Below are 22798 nucleotides of genomic sequence, written 5' to 3'. Positions count from 1 at the left end.
TCTTGAACTACTTATGAAATGATTCTTAAACTGATTAAAAGAGTATTTAAGTCTTGAATGGGCAGGATCTTAAATACATCTATACTACTTGATCTTTACCATGTTCTAGTTCGTACATGTACTCGTTAAGTTCTTGTTCACTGCTATCAATTCATCTCCCACAGTTCAGGGAATGAACCGTAGGTAATTATGGACAATGCTGTTTAGGGTAGGCCCACCCTCATTCTCCACAGTTCAGGAGGATGCATATTACTTGTTCTTGTTCATGTCATTGTTCTGACATAGATCTTACTTGACGTACTTGAGCTATATGAGCATACTACATTAAGGTTCAGTTCTGGCCAATCGGTTTAGCAGTGAAAACTTATAACTAAAGTTTATTATATGTTCTTGTTCTATTTATACTATTATAAAGTGCTTGTGTTCAAAGTGCAGTTCTTGACCTAGTTCTTACTATCATAAAGTACTTATGTTCAAAGTGCAGATCTTGACCTAGTCCTTATTATTACAAAGTACATTGGTTCGACGTACAAAACTTATGATCTTGTTCTTATTATACATATATACGTATATGTAAACTAAAAATACATTATGTGAATCTCACCAACTACTTTCGTAGTTGACCTTTGAACTTACATGCTTTTCAGGCTAGGTTCATAGTTCTTTAGCATAGGAGTCTTCCTTTCTAAGCTCATACTTTTGGCGACTGTTCGAGCGTACAAGTTCAGGAGCTATGAAGACTTTCCTTGCTATATCAGTTCAAGTTCTGTTCTTAAAACACAATTGTTCTGTCTTCCAGATATTGACTATTCTAAGTTCATTCATGTTCTGTAATAACAATCGTACTTTTGTTCTTTAAATATAGTAATGGCTGTGTTGGAACTTCTACTGTGTGCAATTGTGCTTATCTGTGCATCCCGTATATTCCGCTTTATCGGGGTGTTACATACTAGGTCTTTTACCCGCACGATATGCGGCTAATTAAAATATCGTAAAACTGGTCAACAAAAACATTAAACAACATGCATTGAATCTGGACTCGACTACACACGTTATAAAGAAAAATTATAATATATTTTCAATAAAATACATAGCAACAATGAAACGCAAAAAATATCTTAATATGTCTTATAGACAACCAAATTACATACATAAAAATCTAAAAACAACCCAACACTTATTTTAATAAAATAAAAAGTTAGATAAATAAAATTTCTAATTCTAATATACACTGTATTATACGTAGGTCCATGTTTCAATAATTAAAGTAGCTATCGATGATTCATTTAATTACACGTGATCTTCAATTTTGGTTAGAAAAAAGAACCAAATTTTTAGCTAAAATAAATAGATTTTAATACCTATATAGCATTAGAAATTAGGTAAGTCATTACTTTTTAATATTTAAAATAAATTTCTTTTAAGAATAGAAAAATATTATCAAAAAATATGTGGAGATGTCACATAAGATTTATCCTATGTGGCAATGTTATAAGATAACTTTAAGTTCAGTATGCCTTAGAATCGTTCAGATTCCTACTATTTTAATAGTTATATATATATGTGTGTGTGTGTGTGTGTGTGTATGTGTGTGTGTGTGAAAAGATCATTTACAAACACTTTTGTTTGTGAAAACCCGGAAACACATCTTAGCCATCCATCTATCAAGATCTACGGCCCAGATTAAAGGAAACACCATACAAACAATTTTAACACGGAGGGGTATATCCGTCTTTTCACCCCTTAAACAAAATCTCCAAACTCACTTACTGTTTCTCGTCTCTTTCCATATCAAACCCACATATATATATATATATATATATATATATATATATATAGTGAAAAGTTATTTTGAGAACTCTTTTTTTGCGAGAACCTTTGAGAACTTTTCAAATCAAGCCCAACTGATGATATTTTCTGAATAACTTTTGTGTAATTTCGAAGTTTATAATTGTGTGAAGACATGGATTATCATCCGTTATATAATTATGTGGAGATTTGGATTCTTGATCACATGTGCACGAATATTGCTATGATCACATGTATGCAAGTCGATCACATGTAATCATAGCAATATTCGTGCACATGTGACCAAGAATCCAAACCTCCACATAATTTTATAACGGATGATAATTCATGCCTCCACACAATTATAAACTTCAAAATTACACATAAGTTATTCAGAAAACAATCAAACAACAATTTTCATGTAAAGAATAATCATCGGTTGGGCTTGATTTGAAAAGTTCTCAAAAGTTTCTTGCAAAAAAAAAAAGATTCTAAAAATAACTTTTCACTACTGTATATATATATATTTTATAGAGATTAGGTCAAGTAAAAGTTACATTATACACGTTTAATTAAGAACAAGTAGTACGTTTATTAATAACCATAAACATAACACCATTCGTAACCATTCACCCTTTCACCTACATATTTTTCTGCCACATTAGCATCACCTTCTCATTTCTTTCACCCTCTACTTTTCCCCTTAACCATGCATTCACCTATCATTTGATCCCCATTGTATTTAATTAAATACACTTAATCAATATGTCAAATAAAGTAACATTATTAAAAACACAATACATTTAATCATTTGGTCCTCACATTTTGTCTTTTTACCTAGGTGATCATAATCACCTCCCTTCACCTTCACTCATCACCTACACTCCATAACTATTCACTCTTTTCACTTTTACCTTTTACCTACCTCTTTCACCTACTTTACAAATGGTCTAATAAGAAAAAAAGTTATATAATAGAGTTTGACTTCGCTAACAATCGCAACATGGATTGGTTCATAATTAACCCAATAGAGTTTGACTTCGCTAACAATCGCAACATGGATTGGTTCATAATTAACCCAAAGAAGTTATCTATGAGATAACCTATAAAAATATGGAAAACGATTTATCCTCTAATAATTAGCCTAAAAATTCTTTTAATAGCTTTAGATGGTGACATATGGATATCACTAATTCTTTTTCCTAATTTCACTTTATGATTTTTCACATATCACAATCCTATTAATTAGGAGGATTTTAGGCTAACAACTTATAAGGATTGATCATTACCCTAAAAATATATGTTAAATTTATTAAAAAATCATAGTAATATGAAACCTTCATTGACTTAATTACTGTATATTATTTACTTGATATGTAGCATCATTTGAAAAAGTTATATCCGATGTTTATTAATATAGGACGTTTATTGAGTTAATTCTATTCATTATCATATTTTTGACAGCCAAACAATATTTTAGAACAAATAATATCATTCGATTAGCAAGTAATTTTATTATCCATACTCATTTTATTACACGTTGAACTTTGCTTCATTTGATTCACTAAAAAATCTCTAAATTTTTTAAAGAGAGTTATAATTAGTAGGTATTGGGTGAGGAAGTTCTTTAGCATAAATCCTGGCTAAAGGCAACATAATTTAGACTTCCATAGTGATATTTAATTATTGATAAAGAGATGGCCTAAAAAACAAAATGTCTTATAGCATTTTTAATTATTGCCTAAAGTAGTAATAATATTACTCTATTTTCCATACTTTTGCAAATCAATTTGTTGAAGAGTTACATATATGTATAAGCAGAGTAAAATGTTAAATTTGTCATTCCGTATGTGAAAGTAGCTACACTTTTAAAAATAAGAAGGTGGATACGAGCGGAATGGGTATTGAGTAACAAATTCTTTGCCGGGAAACAAAGTGTGGTCCTTTTAGAAATTGTGGCCATCTCCAGGTTGAATAAATTTAAGCTATTAAAGAAGAAAAAGACAAAAAAGTATGTGTGAAATTTGGCCCGACCCAACCACCTTTGGCATACATCAATATTCAACCTCTTTTGACCCGTTTAACTAATGAAACATGAAAGGTGATATTTGATGTGAACTTACAGCTCAACAGTTAATTGGGATATATACTTAAAGGTGATGACAACATAACATGTTGGAAGGTAATCCGTTATCTCCATTCCTGTTTGTAATCGCAATGGGGAGTTAGATTCGACGATGAGAAGAGGGCGGTCGCAATTGGTATATTTGCTCCACTCTATCAACCTCACAACCGTTTGGTTGTCAACCACGTGTAGAACCTTGTAAGTCATTTTTTTTACAAATACAAAAAAAAAAAGAAAAAAAAAAAGAAAAACTAAGTAGTGTAGATTGGAAGGTACACCTTAATCCCCGGAACCGCCTTGGTTCCGATATGTACTGACCACTCAACACATATCTCGGTGAACCACTCCACACATGAACCCCACCGGTTTCTGGATTAAATCCATCTGAGATTAAGATTCGAACCCGCACCATTACAGCTTCCACTGTGGGCCATGTGTGCAGGCCGCTCTGTCCAAGTGGGTTTCTTTTTCACAAATAAGATTATAACTTGCAACAATATTGTATGGGCCCAGAATGCGATTTGGTGCCAAAATGCCCATGCTACCTCAACCCAAGTCTTTAATAGATCTTCAGGATAGATTTCTGAATTACGGGACAAATGATACGTATAAATATATGAGCTATGCATTAACTCTTTTTTGGTGCCTATGAGGGCCTTGTGAAATACGGTCAAAAAGTTTGCGGGAAAGAGAAAATAGCAAAATTTAATTAATGTGGATACAAAGGAGAAAATAGCAAATTTTAAGAGGCATGTCGCTGAGTACAATAATCACTGTTGTTAAAAAAAATAATTAAAAAGCTTAATGTGGGATAAATGGGTATTAATCTTTCTTGGCGTAAAAAAGGGTTTCGGTTTCTTTAATGGGATAAGTTGTTTTTTATGTTTTGGATGTTTGATACGGTTTGGTTCGTATTCAAATGTGTGGGTTTGCTTATGTTTTCTTTTTCTTTCTAATTTTAATATCTATATTCTATATATATCTAAAATCTAAAAGTTCTATGACGGTGATTAGCGCTTTATCGATACGTAGTTAATATGTTTAATTAGTTCTTTAGGATAATGAATATGTATTTGAGTTTTGTTTAATGCATTCTGTATTGATGACTATACTAAATGATCTTTGTTAAATGAATAAGACTAATGTCGCTGATTAGTAGGATTGATGTCGAGATTTGCTTGATTCGTCTTTGTGATGGATAGTAATTGAACTCATTGATGAGGACTTTTGGGCATCACACACTTCGGTTACAGATTCGAGAGGTTTATTATGATAGATTAATTTAAAGAATAGTCATTAATTTGACTCTAATGAAATCTTCACCATCAACTATTGTGGCTTTTCATCTGCAACTCCAGCCATCAATTCTTTTATCTTCTCACCTACAACGGTTTGGGGTTTCCCTAACAAATATCAATTGACTGTTTCTCATGTTTCATTACTATTACAAATATTTCTCATTCGAGTCTTCATCCAGCCTTTTCATTTTTTTTATTCATTTATCTAATACTAGGACACCTTTTTTGAAATTCTCAAAAGATGAATTGAAGTACCTAAATTGCCCTTCTTTTTTATTCACTAATTTAAACATCTGTACCTAATATACCTATAATACCCTTAAATCTCAACTACTCAATTTTTTCTCTCTTCTCAAATCTCAACCACTTATTTTTTTTCTCACTCCTCTATAAATCATTTTATTCCTCTAATTTATTCAAGATCTTTTATCTCAAAAATCGTATATCGATAAATTATAAAAACTGTATGAGTGTTATTAAAATTTCGTACTCTTTCGTTAGAGATGTCATTCGATATACTTTCGACGAATTTTCAAATTCGAGGGCGTACGACTAAAGCATTTGGCTATCACACACCTTATCACCTCCTATTACCTACCACCCCACCATCTTACGGCTGTAACGCGCGGGCACTATCTCTCGTTTTCTCCAATGTATAATGACTGATAAATTTAACTTAATATATTTTTTTTTTATTGATTGCAGATTGCTCTGTGGTTATTAATCTATGGCTTTTTGTTATATATATATATATATATATCTGGATTTTATAATATATTACAGGTTTGTTTATTTATTTTCAGGATTTTCTTCTACTTAGTTTATGTATCTGTGTTTGTATTATGAATTAGTAATATTGATCATATTGTTTTTTGAGTAATTATGAAGATGAATAAATGTGGGGCAAAGACTTGACTAGATTAGACTAGTTAGAAGAGAGAACGTAGGTGATTGCAAGTGTATTTGTACTCATACTTATATTTTGAAGTTATGTTCTTAAAGTGTTTGATGAAATACTTATATGAGTTGTGTTATTGCATATAGAAAAGAAAATATGAAGACCACTCGGACTCATGTAGTTGTTAAACATATTATGGTAGAATCAGCGGTAACCAGTAGGTAAAATGCTTAACTTCGTAGTAAGTGATATCTGGCATTTAAGGTATATATCTATATATCCAATCAATAATTTTGCATAAGTGGCATTTAAGGTATATATCTATATATCCAATCAATATTTTTGCATAAAGTTTGAATCTTTTTTATATGGTCACACTCAGCTTCAATGGAGGAAAGGATTCAACTGTAAGTAATTATTGCTCATTTGAGACCATAAAAAAGGGAAAATGTTTTCTTTTAACAAATTCAAATGATCAGCCCTTTTGTAGGTTTTGTTCCATTACGGTAGGATATTTTCTACATCAGGTGGAACACGGGCATTGAAATGGGGATGTAACTCATGGTCAGTTTAGGTTTCAAATAAGAATGGTATGCTTTGAAACCTCTTCTGTCTTCCCTGAAATGATTTCGTTCACTTATGAAACAGTTGCCAGGTAGGATATTATTTCTTTTTTACTACATTGTTCTTCTAATGAGTACTACTTTTGTCTGATTGAATTTTTTCTTTAGTATAATATTTGCTGACTTACAAATAAAAAGTTGAATATCAATCATTAATTTAAATAAAATTCAATGATGACAAGAAAGGGGAATTTGGCTGACCAAATTTATGCTATTTGTTATCGGATTCACGGGATAGATGCGTATAGATATTATTTCTAAATAAACTGGGGAAGAAAATACTTCGTTAATAGAAACAATAGTTACATAACCTTTTCAGAGAATTTAAACTCTTAGCGTTTGATTATTATCGATACTGTCCTTGATGTTTTAGTTTTGGTGTGCAGTTAGATATCCTTCGCGAAGATCTCAAGTCTGGTTTGGGGGCATTTTTAAAGTCGAAACCGATTAGTGCTATATTTCTTGGTGTTCGAAATTGTGATCCTACTGCCGTAAGTAGTCACTCTTCGGAAATTTGTTTTATATTGTCATACTGATGTTTTTAGGAAACTTAAGCACTTAGAAAATGATATACACAATTGAAACATCTATTAAAAACATCATATAAACAACAATCTAGACTTTACTTTATAACTGCATCAGCAGCCAATGTTTTTAATCCTTTGGTTGATTATACCGTGCCTCTGAATGGTGATGGACATGGAAGGTTAGTAGTGTTAATAATTTAGTCATGTATATATTTAAGTATAGTCATTTAAAAGGTTTTATGTGTTTGAAAACACTTTGGTATCTATTTATAATGTTTGAAAGTAATGATGGGTGTGAGTTGATCAAATTTGTGGTTGAGTTAGGAGTAGTAGGTTGTGTTAGAATATGATCACGTAAAATCAACGTATGTCCGAAAAGTATTTAAGCCTACGAGGTCACACCTCAACGTGAATGTAACTATAAATTAATTAATATATTAAATGTAATTTATTAATTAATTTGATCACGAAATAATTAATTTAAATAAGTTAAAGGATTAATTGTATTTAAATTAATTAAGAGGAGGTTTAAAATGTAAAATATGGAAATTAGAGTTGGGCTCTAAATCCATAAATGGGGCCGGTTTTTGAGAGGCCTTTTAGGTCTTGATTTAACTTGATCACCAAGTAAATTAAACCCTAATTATTCCCTATAAATAGAGGGCTTAATTTAAGGGTTTTAATTATTCATTCATATAAAAAAAACTCGCTTCCTCTTTCCCTTTTTTCCTTTCGGTCGAACCGAACCAAAAATCCCAAAAGGGATTTCGGTTTTGTGCTTTTACGAATAGTCACATGGTTTCTCATATAATTAATGCATACATAGCATTAATTGTGCTAGAATTTGTTAGATGAAACAAATGGTAATTGGTTCATGGGTTTTCGAATTAAGGGAGATACACAACGGGTTTGTGAGTTCGTGATCAAGTACTAGCATACATACATTTCAACGTTGAGTGTGTAATCGTAGAGAGATTAATTTACACCTTGTTCTTGTTTCAATCTCTCCATTATAAGGTACATATTCTATACTTTGGTTAATTAATTACACTGCATAGATCTTGTTTTCCGTTGCGTGCTTTGTGATTTGTTGTGATAAATAGTTATATAACCCAACAGTAGTATGACGAGCCTACTATTTATGTTTTTTGATTACCAAAAGATCAAAACTTGAAGGGGAGTTAGGGTTGTTGATTTAAAAAAAATTTCGATTATATATATATATATATTGTTAAATTGATTTTGTAATTTAATTACATTATTTAAATATGAAAAAAGTTTTGATATATATACATATATATATATGGATCGAAATTCCAGAAAATAAAAATAAAAAAAAGTTTTTTTTTAGGGTTCCTAATCCAAGTTTGATAAATTGCATGTTTATATGATAAATTGCATGTGATTATATATGTACCTTTATTTTTAATGGTTAAAAAGAAGTAAAAATCATGAATTTTTCATGCAAATCATGAATTTTGAGTCTTACTTAGATATATTGATATGAAATCTTAATCATTAGGGTTAATTATGCTAGATGATTGAAGAATTAGTTGTGTGACAATGTGATTATGCTTTGTGAAATTTTCTGTTTGACACCAGTTCACTTAAAAAATCATAACTAATCAACCGTAAGGAGTTGGAAGCTCAATTTTTTACAGTAGATGCTTGACTCATAGGGCTACAACTGTCGTGTTTTGTGCTAAGCCCAGTTCGGCCTTCTTCAGGGCCAGATTTGGTCGTGAAGCTGCTGGATTTTCCAGATCAACAACTTGTTTATTTATGGTAGATAATTTGTTATTAGATTTTTGGCTTACGCAATCAAGGAAACTTGATGTATGTGGTCTCTTTCCTTATGAAAGAGGAGCCAAATCTTATACCATAGTGACCATAATTAGGTTGATTACCTTAATTGTTAAGTTGAAATTTAGTAAGTTACCTTAAATCGTTAAGTTGTATATTTAGTAATTTACCTTAAATTGTTAAGTTGTATTTTTAGTAAGTTTATGATTTTACATATTTATTGTGATATAAATTGTGATGTAAAATTGTTTTTGAGAAAATATAAACTTGAATAAGCAATATCGAAATAGAGATTTTTTAATAAAATTGGAGTCTTGCAACCTTGAGATACACCGGCTCACCCATTTGAACAAACTCTAAGAGAGGTATAAGCCGAAGTGCGCTAACCTTCTAAAAGAGCGGGTTTTTAATTGCGTTCATCGCAAACCTTTGCCCTTGCGCTTCTTTGTGCGTTCAAATGGAGCTACCGACTCTCTTGTGTTGCTAAGACTATAAAAATGATTTTATTAAATATTATGTTTAGAAGATATGCATCAATCTTCGAAACATAACTTTTTGATCACATATCAAATTGTATGACCCAATAAAAATAAGTCATTTGCCATCCAATTTGTCAAGGACACATGGGGTCGTTGTTTTACTCACTGGTACACAGTGGTGAAATGGCGATTGCATGGCAAAACCCATTCACTGGTACACAGTGGTGGTCAATTTTGCACGTTCTTAGTTGGACGACTTAAAACGAGTTAAGCGGTGAGACCTTGACCCGTGGCAAAAGATGAGACAAAACATGACTACAAAAGATCACTTGATGAATCGAGTGTCTTACGTAGGTCTCATACTTTCTAGGAATTGCACTTGTAATGCAATTACTGATCTCACTTACCTTTTGAGTGCAATCATTTCTAGCAGATCAACCGATGAAATGGTTGCATGTCAATTGGATCCTAGCCTTAATGAAATTAATTGTTTATTTTATAAACATTGGGTAATTAATTTCTTAAGGATTTATTATCGAATATACCGATAATTGAACTTGAATCTGTTTTGTAAAAGGCAACAAATCCTTCACAAAACATACACCAATTGGCTTTCAAGTCAATGCTAGAAAGAGAAAACTTTCTGAAACCAATTTCAATGACTGTTTTTGTCAATAGAGAATTGTTCTAAGAGTTGAAAAGAAAACCGATGTCATTGAAACTCAGATACCGCTATTCCTAATGCGAATACCACTACTTTGCAGTTGGAAGCATAAAATACTCGGTACAATAGACATATTGAGGTTGCTTATTTGATGCATCAAAAAGCAATTCGGGTTGCAAAATCCGTGTGATATGATCAAATAACTCAAGTCTATGTACGGAAAACAAGTTGGAGTTGAATTACTTTAGCTAATTGTGTCACTTCATAACTTGAACACGAGTATGGGAAACCGGTAAATGCTCATGTACTCAAGATGAAGAGTCACTTTGAGCATTATGGAAAGGATTAAACTATGCGTATCTTCTGTCAATTCTTATTGGTATAAGAGATAATTGCAGATTTGCATAGTTGGACTTCATATCAAGTTGATTGAGTATGAAGAAAACCTTTCAAGAAATCTGAGATACCTCAAGTTCTTATGATCAAGGGGGGAATGGTTTAGAAAGCAAAACAACCGTAAAGCTAAAGGCAAGAACTTAGGTAAGAGAAAACAAAGTGTTTAGTCTCAAAACCTTAAAAGACCCTTTGGAAAAAGGAGCATACGGCTAAAGACCAGGCTTGTCATCACTATGCTATAGTGAGACACTGGAAGAGGAATTGTCCTAAGTATCTAGCTGAGTTGAACAAGAAGAAGAAGCAAGTTGGTTTAACCAGTTCTTCAAGTATCTTCTTAAATGAATTATAAGTGTTGATGAGATTCAAATGATAATTCAATAGCAAAATAGTCAAGTTAACTTGGACTCTATCTTTGACATGGTCATCTTGTTTAATTTTGTCAAGAAACGCATTTAAAGACTTCCATGTGAAGATATCTTACAAATCAAATGATGAATCATTTGATAAATGCGTGTCTTCGGCATTATAAGTAGCAAGAAACGCATTAAAAGTCTTCAATGTGAAGAGATCTTATAAATCAAATAATGAATCGTTTGATAAATGCGTATCTTTCGAATTACCGTTAGCAAGAAAAGCATTGAAAACTTCAACGTGAAGGGATCTTACAATCAAATGATGAATCATTTGAAAAATGCATATCTTGTATTTTCGGCAATATAACAAGAATACTCTTTCCGCATAAAACCGGAGAGGGCTAAGGAACTACTTGGACTAATACATATCGATGTATGTAGCCCTTTTAGACATATGTCAAGGAAAAATGCTAGCTACTTCATTATTCCACGGATGATTTCAGTCGTTATGGTTATGTTTACTTGCTTAAACATAAACATGAAGTCTTTGAAACATTTAAAGAGTTTAAAAATGAAGTTGAAAATCAACTCGGTAAAACCATCAAGATTCTTCGTTCGGATCAAGGTGGTGAATACTTAAGCCAAGAGTTTAAGGATTATCTTAAAGCATGTGGAATTGTCTAACAGCTTACTCCTCCATACACTCCTCAGCATAATGGAGTGTCTGAAAGGAGAAATCGAACCTTCCTAGACATGGTAAGATCAATGATGACCCGTACAACTCTCCCATTTTGGTTTTGAGATTATGCTCTAGAGACTGCTGTACGCATTCTCAATATGGTTTCAACCAAGAAGGTTGACAAGACACCGTACGAATTATGGCATGGTGATGTCCCTAATTTGTCTTACTTAAGAGTCTGGGGATGTGAGGCACTTGTGAAGCGCGATACGCCTGACAAACTTGAACCCAGAACTACTAAGTGCATCTTTGTCGGATACCCTAAGGAAACGATGGGTTACGACTTCTATGATCCCGCCAAAAACACTGTTCGTGTTGCTCGATATGCTGAGTTCTTTGAAAAGAAGTTAGTTCAAGAGAACAGTGGGAGGGTTGTAGAACTTGATGAGACTCAAGAGGAAGATGTGTCACCTTCTGAAGATACTAGCAATCATCAACTTGGGGGGGGGGGGGAATGTTCAAAGTGATGAACCTCAAGTCGATGATAATGAAGCGATTCCACTTCGTAGGTCCGAAAGGACAAGACGTCCTACCGAAAGACTATGTCTAATGATAGAAGAAGACGTTGTTGGAGATCTCGATGAGCCTCCGAATTTCAAAGATGCATTATCAGATCCGGAATCTGACAAATGACTTGAAGCTACGAAGGTGGAAATGAAATCCATGAAAGACAATCAAGTTTAGAGCTTGGTTGATCTTCCACAAAATGCTCAAACTGTTGGGTGTAAGTGAATCTTCAAACAGAAGACGGACATGGATGGAAATGTACACACCTATAAAGCTCGTTTCGTGGCGAAAGGTTATACTCAACGTTTCGGTGTTGATTATGATAAAACCTTTTCTCCAGTCGCGGACATTAGAGCTATTAGGATTCTCTTAGCGATAGCAGCGTACTATGATTTTGAGATATGACAAATGGATGTTAAGACTGTCTTCTTAAATGTAGTTAGCCACTATCAGCAAAATCCTGTAAAGGATAATTGAATTGCTTTAAAGAATATTCTTAAGTACATGTGTGCTACTAAAGAATTATTCTTGGTGTATGGAAGAAATCCTGATCCAGAATTCAAAGTGAATAGATACTGTGATGTTGGATTTCAGACTGATAAATATGATTCAAAATATCAGTCGGGATACGTCTTCATTGTTTAAATGAAGGCACGGTGGAATGCTATAAGCTAAAAACCACAGTTGCCATATCTACAACAGAGTTTGAGTACATTGCCGCCTCAAAAGCCGCAACGGAAGCAGTCTGGATAAGGAAGTTCACTAGCGGGCTTGACATGATCCCCTCAAGTGACTTACCCAATGATATGTATTGTGATAATACTGGTACATTAATCATTGCCAACGAACCCGGAGTTCAGAAAGGTGCCAGACATTATTACTCAAAGTTCACACAGATTTTAACTTAGCTGATCCTTTCACAAAAGCTTTATCTAGGCCCAAGCTTGAAAGGCATGCCAAGGGCATAGGACTTAAATTAGCTAGTTATTTCATGTAAATCTGTTGTTTCGGTATTTGGATAAGGGATGTTAAACAATTTATATTTTCTATAATGAAATAAAGTACTTGATATGTTTAATTTCATTCAATATTAAATTGTGTCATATATTTGCATGTTTAATCCTTGAATATTTTATTATTAAATATTCTAAATTGTCCATTGTCGATTAATTATATGGGAATATAATTAAACGAAGACGAATGTGAGTGATTGGTTATATTCTTGGAATATATAATGGATGGTTCCCACCAAACTCACATGATATCCATAACGGATGCATATCGGACTACCCCACTAACGAATTATCACTTTATGGATCATCGTCATTAAGTGAAATTCGTAAATGGTTACTTTTATTGATCCTTTGACTTGAGATACAAGTAGGTCAGCATGTATGAATCGCACTTACTAGATATAGTTCTAACTCACCTAAATAAGGGGGTACATAAAGGGCTATTTTCAGAAAGCGTCGTGAAATATGATGACTGACACGTGTAGTCAATATAGGATTTGTTCCTTCAATTTGAAATTGAAGTATGATACCGTTTGGCGCCCTCATTAGGACTAATTAAGATGTTTGCATGGCCGTGCCCAAATAAATCCAGATAGTTCTCGATTATATTTGGTAATCATTAATTAGTTATAGAATGAGAAACATAATTGTTAAATTATGAAATGATCTTGATCCATATTCATATTTAACAAAGGTATCGGAACAAAGTGATAATAAATGTCTTAACCATTTAAAACTATACTTAAATGTTTTAGGGAGCATTGGCGTGTTGCTAGACGCTTACCAATGTTATTACCTTCATTCAAGTGGGAGCTGTTAAAATATGATCACGTAAAATGAACGTATGTCCGAAAAGTATTTAAGCCTACGGGGTCACACCTCAACGTAAATGTAACTATAAATTAATTAATAAATTAAATGTAATTTATTAGTTAATTTGATCACGAAATAATTAATTTAAATAAGTTAAAGGATTAATTGTATTTAAATTAATTAAGAGGAGGTTTAAAATATGAAATATGGAAATTAGAGTTGGGCTCTAAATCCATAAAGGGAGCCGGTTTTTGAGAGGTCTTTTAGGTCTTGATTTAGCTTGATCACCAAATAAATTAAACCCTAATTATTCCCTATAAATAAAGGGCTTAATTTAAAGGTTTTAATTATTCATTCACATAATAAAAACTCTCCTCCTCTTTCCCTTTTTTCCTTTTGGTCGAACCGAACCAAAAATCCCAAAAGGGATTCGGTTTTGTGCTTTTACGAATAATCACATGGTTTCTCATATAATTAATGCATACATAGCATTAATTGTGCTAGAATTTGTTAGACGAAACAAATGGTAATTGGTTCATGGGTTTTCAATCTCTCCATTATAAGGTACATATTTTATACTTTGGTTAATTAATTAAACTGTATAGATTTTATCTTCCGTTACGTGCTTTGTGATTTGTTGTGATAAATAGTTACATAACCCAACAAGTTGTTTATGAAATCTCTTTGTAAGTTGGTACAGGGAAGGCTAAGCATTCAATAAGTTATCTAATTAAAATAGTTAGAGATTTTTTTTTATCCCACCACCCTCTGCGACATCGGGTAATCTTATTTTGATGTATTACATTATTTATGTTATATAGGGTGTAGGTTTGTAAATCTTTGTTGGTCTATATTGGAAGATTGATACCATTGTATAACAAGATAATTAAGCGAAAAAATTATAACGCATAATATGGGTCGACAAGGAAAGGTACAACAAATGTTGATGAAACCACTTTGCGGGAGCATTCGCGGATGAAACTGTCATTTATGACGCAACCGGTTTTGTTATAAACCAAGTCAATGTTAATTTAAATCTTTCAATGTAACCAATAAGTTTTGTTCAGGCGTAACCATTACGAACGTACACTATAGGAAGTGTGACCGCTATGAGGAGGCGGCAGTATCTCCTTCAGAACCCTGATGTTTGTTGGTCAACAGGTGAGTTATAATCTAATCCCTCTGACTTTTGAAGTCATACTTACAACATTCGGTAATAATTTTGTTACATTTTCTCTTAATTAGACACGTAAGACAAAATATGTCGATTTTTATGTTTAGTAGCTTCTTGAAATTTTATTCAAAGATGTAAAATATTTTATATAAATTTCGGAATTGAGTAAATTATTTGTTTTACCTAAAAAGTGAATACTTTTTTTTAGAAACGCCAAGTTCTTAGTTGTGTTCAAACTCTGGCAGGTCATGATCCAAATAAATTACATATTTAATACTATATTCAGTAAAAAAAAATCACAGTTTCTTATGAAACATATTTAGGGGTGTGTGGTTATGCACTTATGTGTGTTAATAAACCCAATGATCCTCATTGCTTATTTATATTTGACATCTGTTTGATTTTCCTGGTGAAGAAACCGTATTTATCTATTACTGCAGAAGATCTTTTTGCCAAGTGAACATGGCTTTTGGTGTTAGCATCTACAGTACTGGGGGTTATTATTCTTCGGGATCAACTTTGTAGTATTGAATTTCTATTCTACTTGTGGGTATCATCTTCGATGTCTCACAGCATGACCATGTACTTCATCTGTCAAAAATGCAAAGCAGCCCTGGGTGGTTGTAAAGTATGAAGACAAACATCGATAAACAGTCCTTATAACCATCACTAAAGACATCAAATAAGTGAACAAGCCCGGTCGTGCATCGCATGGGCTTTCACTCTAGTATTCTAGTACTTTGTAATAAAACTTCTATTTTCTTGTTAAAAATAGATATTGCTCCATCCTAATTAAATAACCTATTTTGACTTTTTAAGTATTTTTCTTTCAAATTTGACCGTAAATTTTTTTGTTTGTATTATATAAGAATTGATATAGCATATATGAATTGATTAAGTTTTAAATAACTTTTCATTAATATAACTTTCATCAACTAATATATAACATAAATAAAGATATTTACGGTCAAAATCGGAAGAAAAAATACGTGACCAGTCAGAATAGAACAATTAAAATGAGACGGAGATAGTATTATTTTAACCACTATATTGATGTCATATCATAGATTGTTGAAATCAAATCATTGATACTGATCATACAAACATTGGGATTTTTAATCAAAATAATCTAAAAGAGAACATTAAAACAATAACCTATACACTTAATTTCCTCTTTCTACAATTCATCGAATGAATAAACAATTCTAACATATAATGAATATATGTATAGGAGAACAAACATACAATTGAAATTTTTACATAAAGCAAAAATTCATAATCTTTAGATTATCAAGCCATCTAGTTTGATATTTTAGTTAATCCTCCTGCAGTTGTAACGAACTTGGCCTCTATTTCCTGTTAATGGACTTATATCACCCATTTTAATCATAGACTTTGCAAAATCTTCGAAGAATTCTTGCTGTTTCTCATTGTATTTCTCAACAAGCTCATCAGTTTCACCATCATTACCATTAAACAATGCTTGATCAGATCTCAAAAGCCCTTTTTTACTCACCAAGTTGTTGAAGTATCTCCCATCAAATGAGTTTGGTGTTGGGTCAAGTGGTGCGAGCGTTGAGTCGCCCCCAACTTGTGGACAAATGGTTCGAAGGTGGCTAGCAAAGCCTTGATCAATGTTGTTGTCATCAGTAATACGATCCCTAAAAGTTCTACACTGAGCAAACCCAAGGGTGTGTGCACCCGAGAGAACAACTAGGTCTTCCTCGTCGAGCCCTTGGTTCTTAAAGTTTGAGACTAGTGCTGGTAAGTCCATGAACGGCGCAGGGATGTTGGCGTCAGCTGTGGTTCGGCTAGCTGTGGTCGAGTCTCTTCTTCCTAACTTGACTCTCCATGAAGGGCCACCAAGCTACACACCATGCATAATACATGTTAAAACAAACTTAACACATACATACGTTCAAGATTTTATGTATAAATATTGTCTTTATACTTTCTATGTCGCACTAAATGTGTCTTATTTTATATTTTCAAAGTCTTTTTTTTTATTAACTTCAAACTTAATGAAAGTTATATTAATTGATTGAATTTTAAATTTTTTTTATCTTATAAAATTTTCATCAACTATTATATAATATACAATAAGATTTTTAAGGTCAAAGTCGATAATGAAAGAGTTTGAAATATATACTTGTAACAATACACATTTAGTGGGACGGAGCTAGGGAATAGGTTTTTAAGAACATGTTTATATCATACTGTACGTATATACTTACTGCAACGACAGAATCACGAGCAGCGACGGTCAAGATATCAGCACAAGATACTACGGGACGACCGCAAACTTTGTCCACCTCAGACTTGATTCTGTCAATAACTTCAAACCCTCTAGCTGAGTTTGCATTTGGAGCTGCATTTTTCTCGCTATCGATAGTTGGAGTTTGATCCAATAGAATAGAAGCATCACATCCCTACGTACATGATGTATATAAACAACGTTAAAATTGCAATGCAAAGTCACACAATAATGATTTGAAATCTCAAAGTTAATATATATAGTTGTAAATAGTACTTACGTTAACAAAACAATCATGAAAATGAAGACGTAACAAAGAAGCACCCATGCGGCGTTCTTGTGCTATTGCGTCCTCAACGACGCGTTTGATGGTCGGTATAGCTTCAGGGCACACTCGATCATAGTAATTCGAAGACAGATCTGTCGCGGTAGATTTGGGGATGAACGAAAAAATGAGCAAAAGAACGAGAGACAACAAGCTTATAGTGTTCATCTTCTCCATATACGTAGTTGGTGACCAAGAGTAGTGTTTAATTAATTAGTACGATGTACGAATATTTGTGTTATATGATCTTGTGGTAGTCTTATAAAGTATTTATAAGGAACACAAATGTTAATTAAGGATTTTGGGTTTAGAAAAGGTCAAATCAATATTTCTTAGTTCTTACACTAATTAATACATGCATTAGGAGACTTGGTTATTAAGTCTAGAAATTGGACATAAACTGTTGAGTTATTCAAGTTTTAGACCATCAATTTTTAAATATTTTACTTGAGATTAGGTGGAGAAAAATTTACATCATGCATATACGTTAAGAATTGAAACACGCAGTACATTTTTTTGTACTTAAAATGATGACTTTCGAGTCGAATATACCCGTTAAATAGTGATTTTGGAATATTATAATGCTATAAGTTATACATAAGGTAAATAATCAAAACAGAAATTGACTTGGCTAACACTAATCGCAAAATGGATTGATTCATAACCCAAGAAGTTGTCAAATTTAGATAACTCACTTAGTTTATAAAAATCTCTCATTGAAAAAGTACAAGACTTGAAGCCAAATAAATTGTCAAACTCAAGTCGATAGCCTCAAAAATTAACATGAACTAGACACTTATAATTATAACTAGTAATATTCGGTCCTGCGTTGCGAGACTTCAATTATTTTGTTGAAATAGTTGCATTATTTTGGTAAAATTGAATTAAACATTCAACCGCCTAATTAAGAATCAATGTTACATTTATTTACATTAGGTTACTTTTACGCATTGCAATGTTTCACTTATTGTGATTGAGTTTTGTTATTGATAATGTATCACTATATGTGTTAACTAAAAAATTTGGCATATGAAATATATATCTGCCTAAAGTCAACACTACAAACACAATTAAAAATTTATGGTAACAAATATATATATATATTTCATATGTGCAATAAAGTACTAAAAATCAAAAATGAAAGATTAAATTTTAATGAAAGTTTATATAATAATGATGCATAATGGTACTTGAAATCATGACGAAAAAGTTACAATATATTGGTTGAAAATACAAAAGGAAAAAAGTATGAAAAAACCAACAATTAATCCGTGTTTGAAAACGTGAAGGAAATACGATATGGCAAAATCCGATTAGTATTTCAGATATTGTAGTGGACAAATAGTAATCCGCCACATAAACGGTTACTATTCATCATGGTTACTATTCATAATTCAATTTTCATTAATGTAAGGATATAATATTGTATTATATTTTATGGAAAAATACATAAAAAGGTAACCTACTTGCCCAAAATTCCTAAAATGGAAAACCTATTTAGTTTTCGTCTATTTAAAGAATCTGGTTTTGATAAATTTCCTAAAAAGGACAACATCGTTAGTTTTTGACGTCAGGCCTCCGTTAAGTGCCACATCACCCATGCCATGTCATTACCTTTGCTTACAACATTGACTAAAACAGAAATTACATTAAAAATGGAAAATACGAATATACATAAATCAAAAATACATATATACGGATATATTATACATATATATATATAACACCCTATTTTCTCTTTTTTCTATTTTCTGTAAGTCCCAACTCAAAAGATGGTATTCTACTGGAGACACCTCTATGTCAATAGTGAAGTTTATTTGCAATACGTTCACTGAATCTGGACAAGACCAATTATAGTGAACAGTATACCAGGTTAATCTGGAAGGTTTACTTATTAAGATGACAATGTAAATAAGTAAATACAATGCAATAAATAATTAACTAGTAAAGTAAATGATGAGATAATATGTATTTTTCATGTGTATTTTATTTATTGATTATAAACAAAATACAAAGGTTGATGCAGAACCAAGATATTACAAGTATGTAAATATCCTAATAACCTATGAAATACAATTGATCTAAACATGGAAATCCTCTTTGTCAATCGAAACACTTAGAGTTGTGAAATGTTCCTTTTTGTGATTGAGAGAATATTGCACAAGCACACCAAAGTATTGCAGAGTATATTTGCGAAGACGTGTAATTGTGTTGTGCAATGGCCTCTATTTATAGGCAAAGGTTGACATTGGGAATGTCAACCTTGCCGTACAAATATGGTTGAGAGCATTTAAGGAAGTGTAAACTTTTCCTTGAAAATGCTTGATAAAGTATGACAGAGAGTATACTTTATCCAACCTGCTTTATGTACTTTGTACTTTATACAAGGATAATATCCATTATCCGGGTAAGAGTACATAAAGCAATAAAGGTCTTTTCCTTGTAATTAGTGTAAAGCTTTGTAAAGGCATTTACACCGAATCTCTCCAGTTCTTAATCTGGTCAAATTGCCACTGGGCTTCGCTGCCATGGTCAATCTCTTTCTTCCATTTGATGTTTTTGACTTCAACTGGACCGTCTCCAGGTTTGTGTCAGATCTTCAACTGGAGGAGGTCGCCAGTTGCATAAACTGTACATTGCAACTGGACCTCTCATATTTCTGGACAAATCTTATTGTCTCCATGTGCAACTGGAGACTGACCAGTTTTTCTAAAACTGGACCTAACATTTTCCCCACAAAACCCATGAACCATGATTTTCCCCTTCTTAAATGGGGCATTTGTACAACTCCTTGAGTTATGATCATATTGACAACAGTTTGAACACTTTTTTTTGACTTAGTTGATATAATAGGTCTATCCTCATTGCTTGCTCTTTTTTTCTTCATGAAGGGGGGAGAAAAGAAGAATCGGGAAAAGTGAAAGTGAAAAAAAAGGGAAGATAATGTGTTATATATATATATATTATATCCGTATATATGTATTTTCGATTTATGAATTTTCGTTTTTTTCATTTTTAATGTATTTTTTTGTTTTAGTCAACGGCCGTAAGCAAAGATGATGACGTGGTACTTAACGGAGACCTGACGTCAAAAACTAACAATGTTCCCCTTATTAAGAAATTTATGAAAATTGGATCCTTTAAATAGACGAAAACTAAATAGGTTCTCCTGTTTAGGAATTTTGAGTAAATAGGTTATTTTTTAATATATTTTTCCCTATATTATAATGTAGAGATATAGGAAGTAGGTAGTTTAAAGAGAAAAGGAAGAAAAGATTGATTATAGTTTTGTTTTCATTTTTGATTTTTTAAACAAAATCTCACTAAATAATAAATATATAAAATTAATTTAGAAAATAAAAAATACCTTAGTGTGTAAAATATACAACTTACACATACGTAGGTTTTTACATATCTGTAATGAATTTTTTTATTATTTTATATTTTTTTTTTTTGAATGAGCTTTTACTAACACATTAAAAAAGGCCTATAAAAAAATTTAAAAATAAAGGAAAATAAATTTAAAAATCACTTCCTCTCATTTCTTACCTTAAGGAATCTTTCATTTGATCTCTATCATTGCATTATATATATAGTGACTCATTGATAACGTCTTTGATCTTGGGAGGATCAGAGGCGCAACCACCATGGGGCGGGGGGTCGTCCGACCCTCCGAAATATCTTTTACGATGAAGGGGTATATATTTTTCGTGTAGAAACTTTTTGATATATTCAGTTTCGACCCCACATTTTAATTGTCAAAATTTTTTTATATACCAAACAATAAAATTCATCAATTAAATTTACATAAGCCTATTCAAAATTACTAAGCCAAAACTAAAACCATAATCTAAATAACTTAGCCCATTAATATTAGAAAAAAAAAAGGAACGGACCATAACAAAAAAAACAACGCTCCCTGCGACCCTGCCTCCCTCGTCTCCAAATTCCTCCCCCCTTCTGTCTCCTGCCACCCACGACCTCCACCACCTGCAGTCCGCCGCCCGCCGCTACGTCGCCGTCCGAGTTACTTCCGACCAAACTCCTGCCCTCCCATTGATTTCAGGTATGTGTCTTTTATTTAGGGTTTTAATGGAAATTAAGGATTAAGTTTTTAATAGAAATAGTAAATTGTTAATTGTTAATTGAGAATTTGAGATAGTGTTTTTGTTAATTGTAATTGAACTTGGGGTTAATTACTTGATTTATTAACTTTTATAGTTAATTACTTGATTTGTTAGTTATTATTTGCAATTTTTGTGGTTGTAGAACAAATTTTAAAAGAAATAATGAATAACAAAACCATAACTTCATTTTTTAAAAGAAAGAATCAATAAGAACAAGTAGAAGGAATTGATGATGAAGAAAAACAAGAGAGTAAACGTAAAAAGCTTCAACAAGCGAACCGGTTATTGGTCCGGATACTTGCAATCAACAAATTCCACAAGCTAATATCAATGAAGTGGAGGTTAGTAGCCTAGAAAGAGATCCCGCTAAACGACTTAAAATGTGGAAATATCCGGTTAAGGTACGTGAGCAAGTAAGGCTAGCATATATATCATTAGGAGTGTATCAACCTAATCTTGAAGTGTATAAGCCTAGAGGTCCAAAGAATAATCTTCGTCGATTTAAATATGCTTGGTTTGGTATGTTTCCTAATTGGTTAGAGTATTCTCCAACAACACACAAGGATTATTGTTTTTTATGTTATTTGTATAAGGATAAACCAAATGGCAAAGTGGTCATAGTGCATTTACTTGTGAAGGATTTGACAATTGGAAAAAGGTTAATGATGAGAATAATTGTACTATTTTGAAGCACATTAGATCTTCAACACACAAAAAGGCATTTGTGTTTGCTACTAATTTAGTGAATCAAGAAGCACACATTGAAAATTTCATAGAAAACCAAAGTGAAGATCAAATAAGGAAAAACCGTTTAAGATTGAAAGGTACAATGATGTAGTTCGTTGGTTAACATACCAAGCTTGTGCTTTACGAGGACATGATAAATCTTCCA

The 22798-nt window shown here is 32.3% G+C and overlaps 1 protein-coding gene across 1 annotated transcript; it reads right to left on the bottom strand.

The window, feature by feature from the left end:
- Positions 1-16512: 16512 nt before the first annotated feature.
- Positions 16513-17956, bottom strand: LOC122585505 (cationic peroxidase 1-like). The gene is made up of 3 exons (XM_043757630.1): positions 17735-17956; positions 17435-17629; positions 16513-17067 (listed from the first exon to the last, which is right to left on the bottom strand). Exons 1-3 carry the CDS (start codon positions 17954-17956, stop codon positions 16513-16515), a joined length of 972 nt encoding a protein of 323 aa, XP_043613565.1.
- Between the last annotated feature and the right edge of the window lie 4842 nt (positions 17957-22798).

Source organism: Erigeron canadensis, chromosome 1 (genome assembly GCF_010389155.1).
Source record: "Erigeron canadensis isolate Cc75 chromosome 1, C_canadensis_v1, whole genome shotgun sequence".
Taxonomy (NCBI): Eukaryota; Viridiplantae; Streptophyta; class Magnoliopsida; order Asterales; family Asteraceae; genus Erigeron; species Erigeron canadensis.
Note: the sequence above shows the minus strand (reverse complement) of the source record. Positions and strands in the feature narration are given on the sequence as shown.

Coding starts and splice junctions, on each gene's coding strand:
- LOC122585505 (XM_043757630.1), bottom strand. CDS start 17,956: ATGGAGAAGATGAACACTATAAGCTTGTTGTCTCTCGTTCTTTTGCTC. Junction 17,630..17,734: donor TTCATGATTGTTTTGTTAAC/GTAAGTACTATT, acceptor TCATGTACGTAG/GGATGTGATGCTTCTATTCT. Junction 17,068..17,434: donor CTCGTGATTCTGTCGTTGCA/GTAAGTATATAC, acceptor CATGGTGTGTAG/CTTGGTGGCCCTTCATGGAG.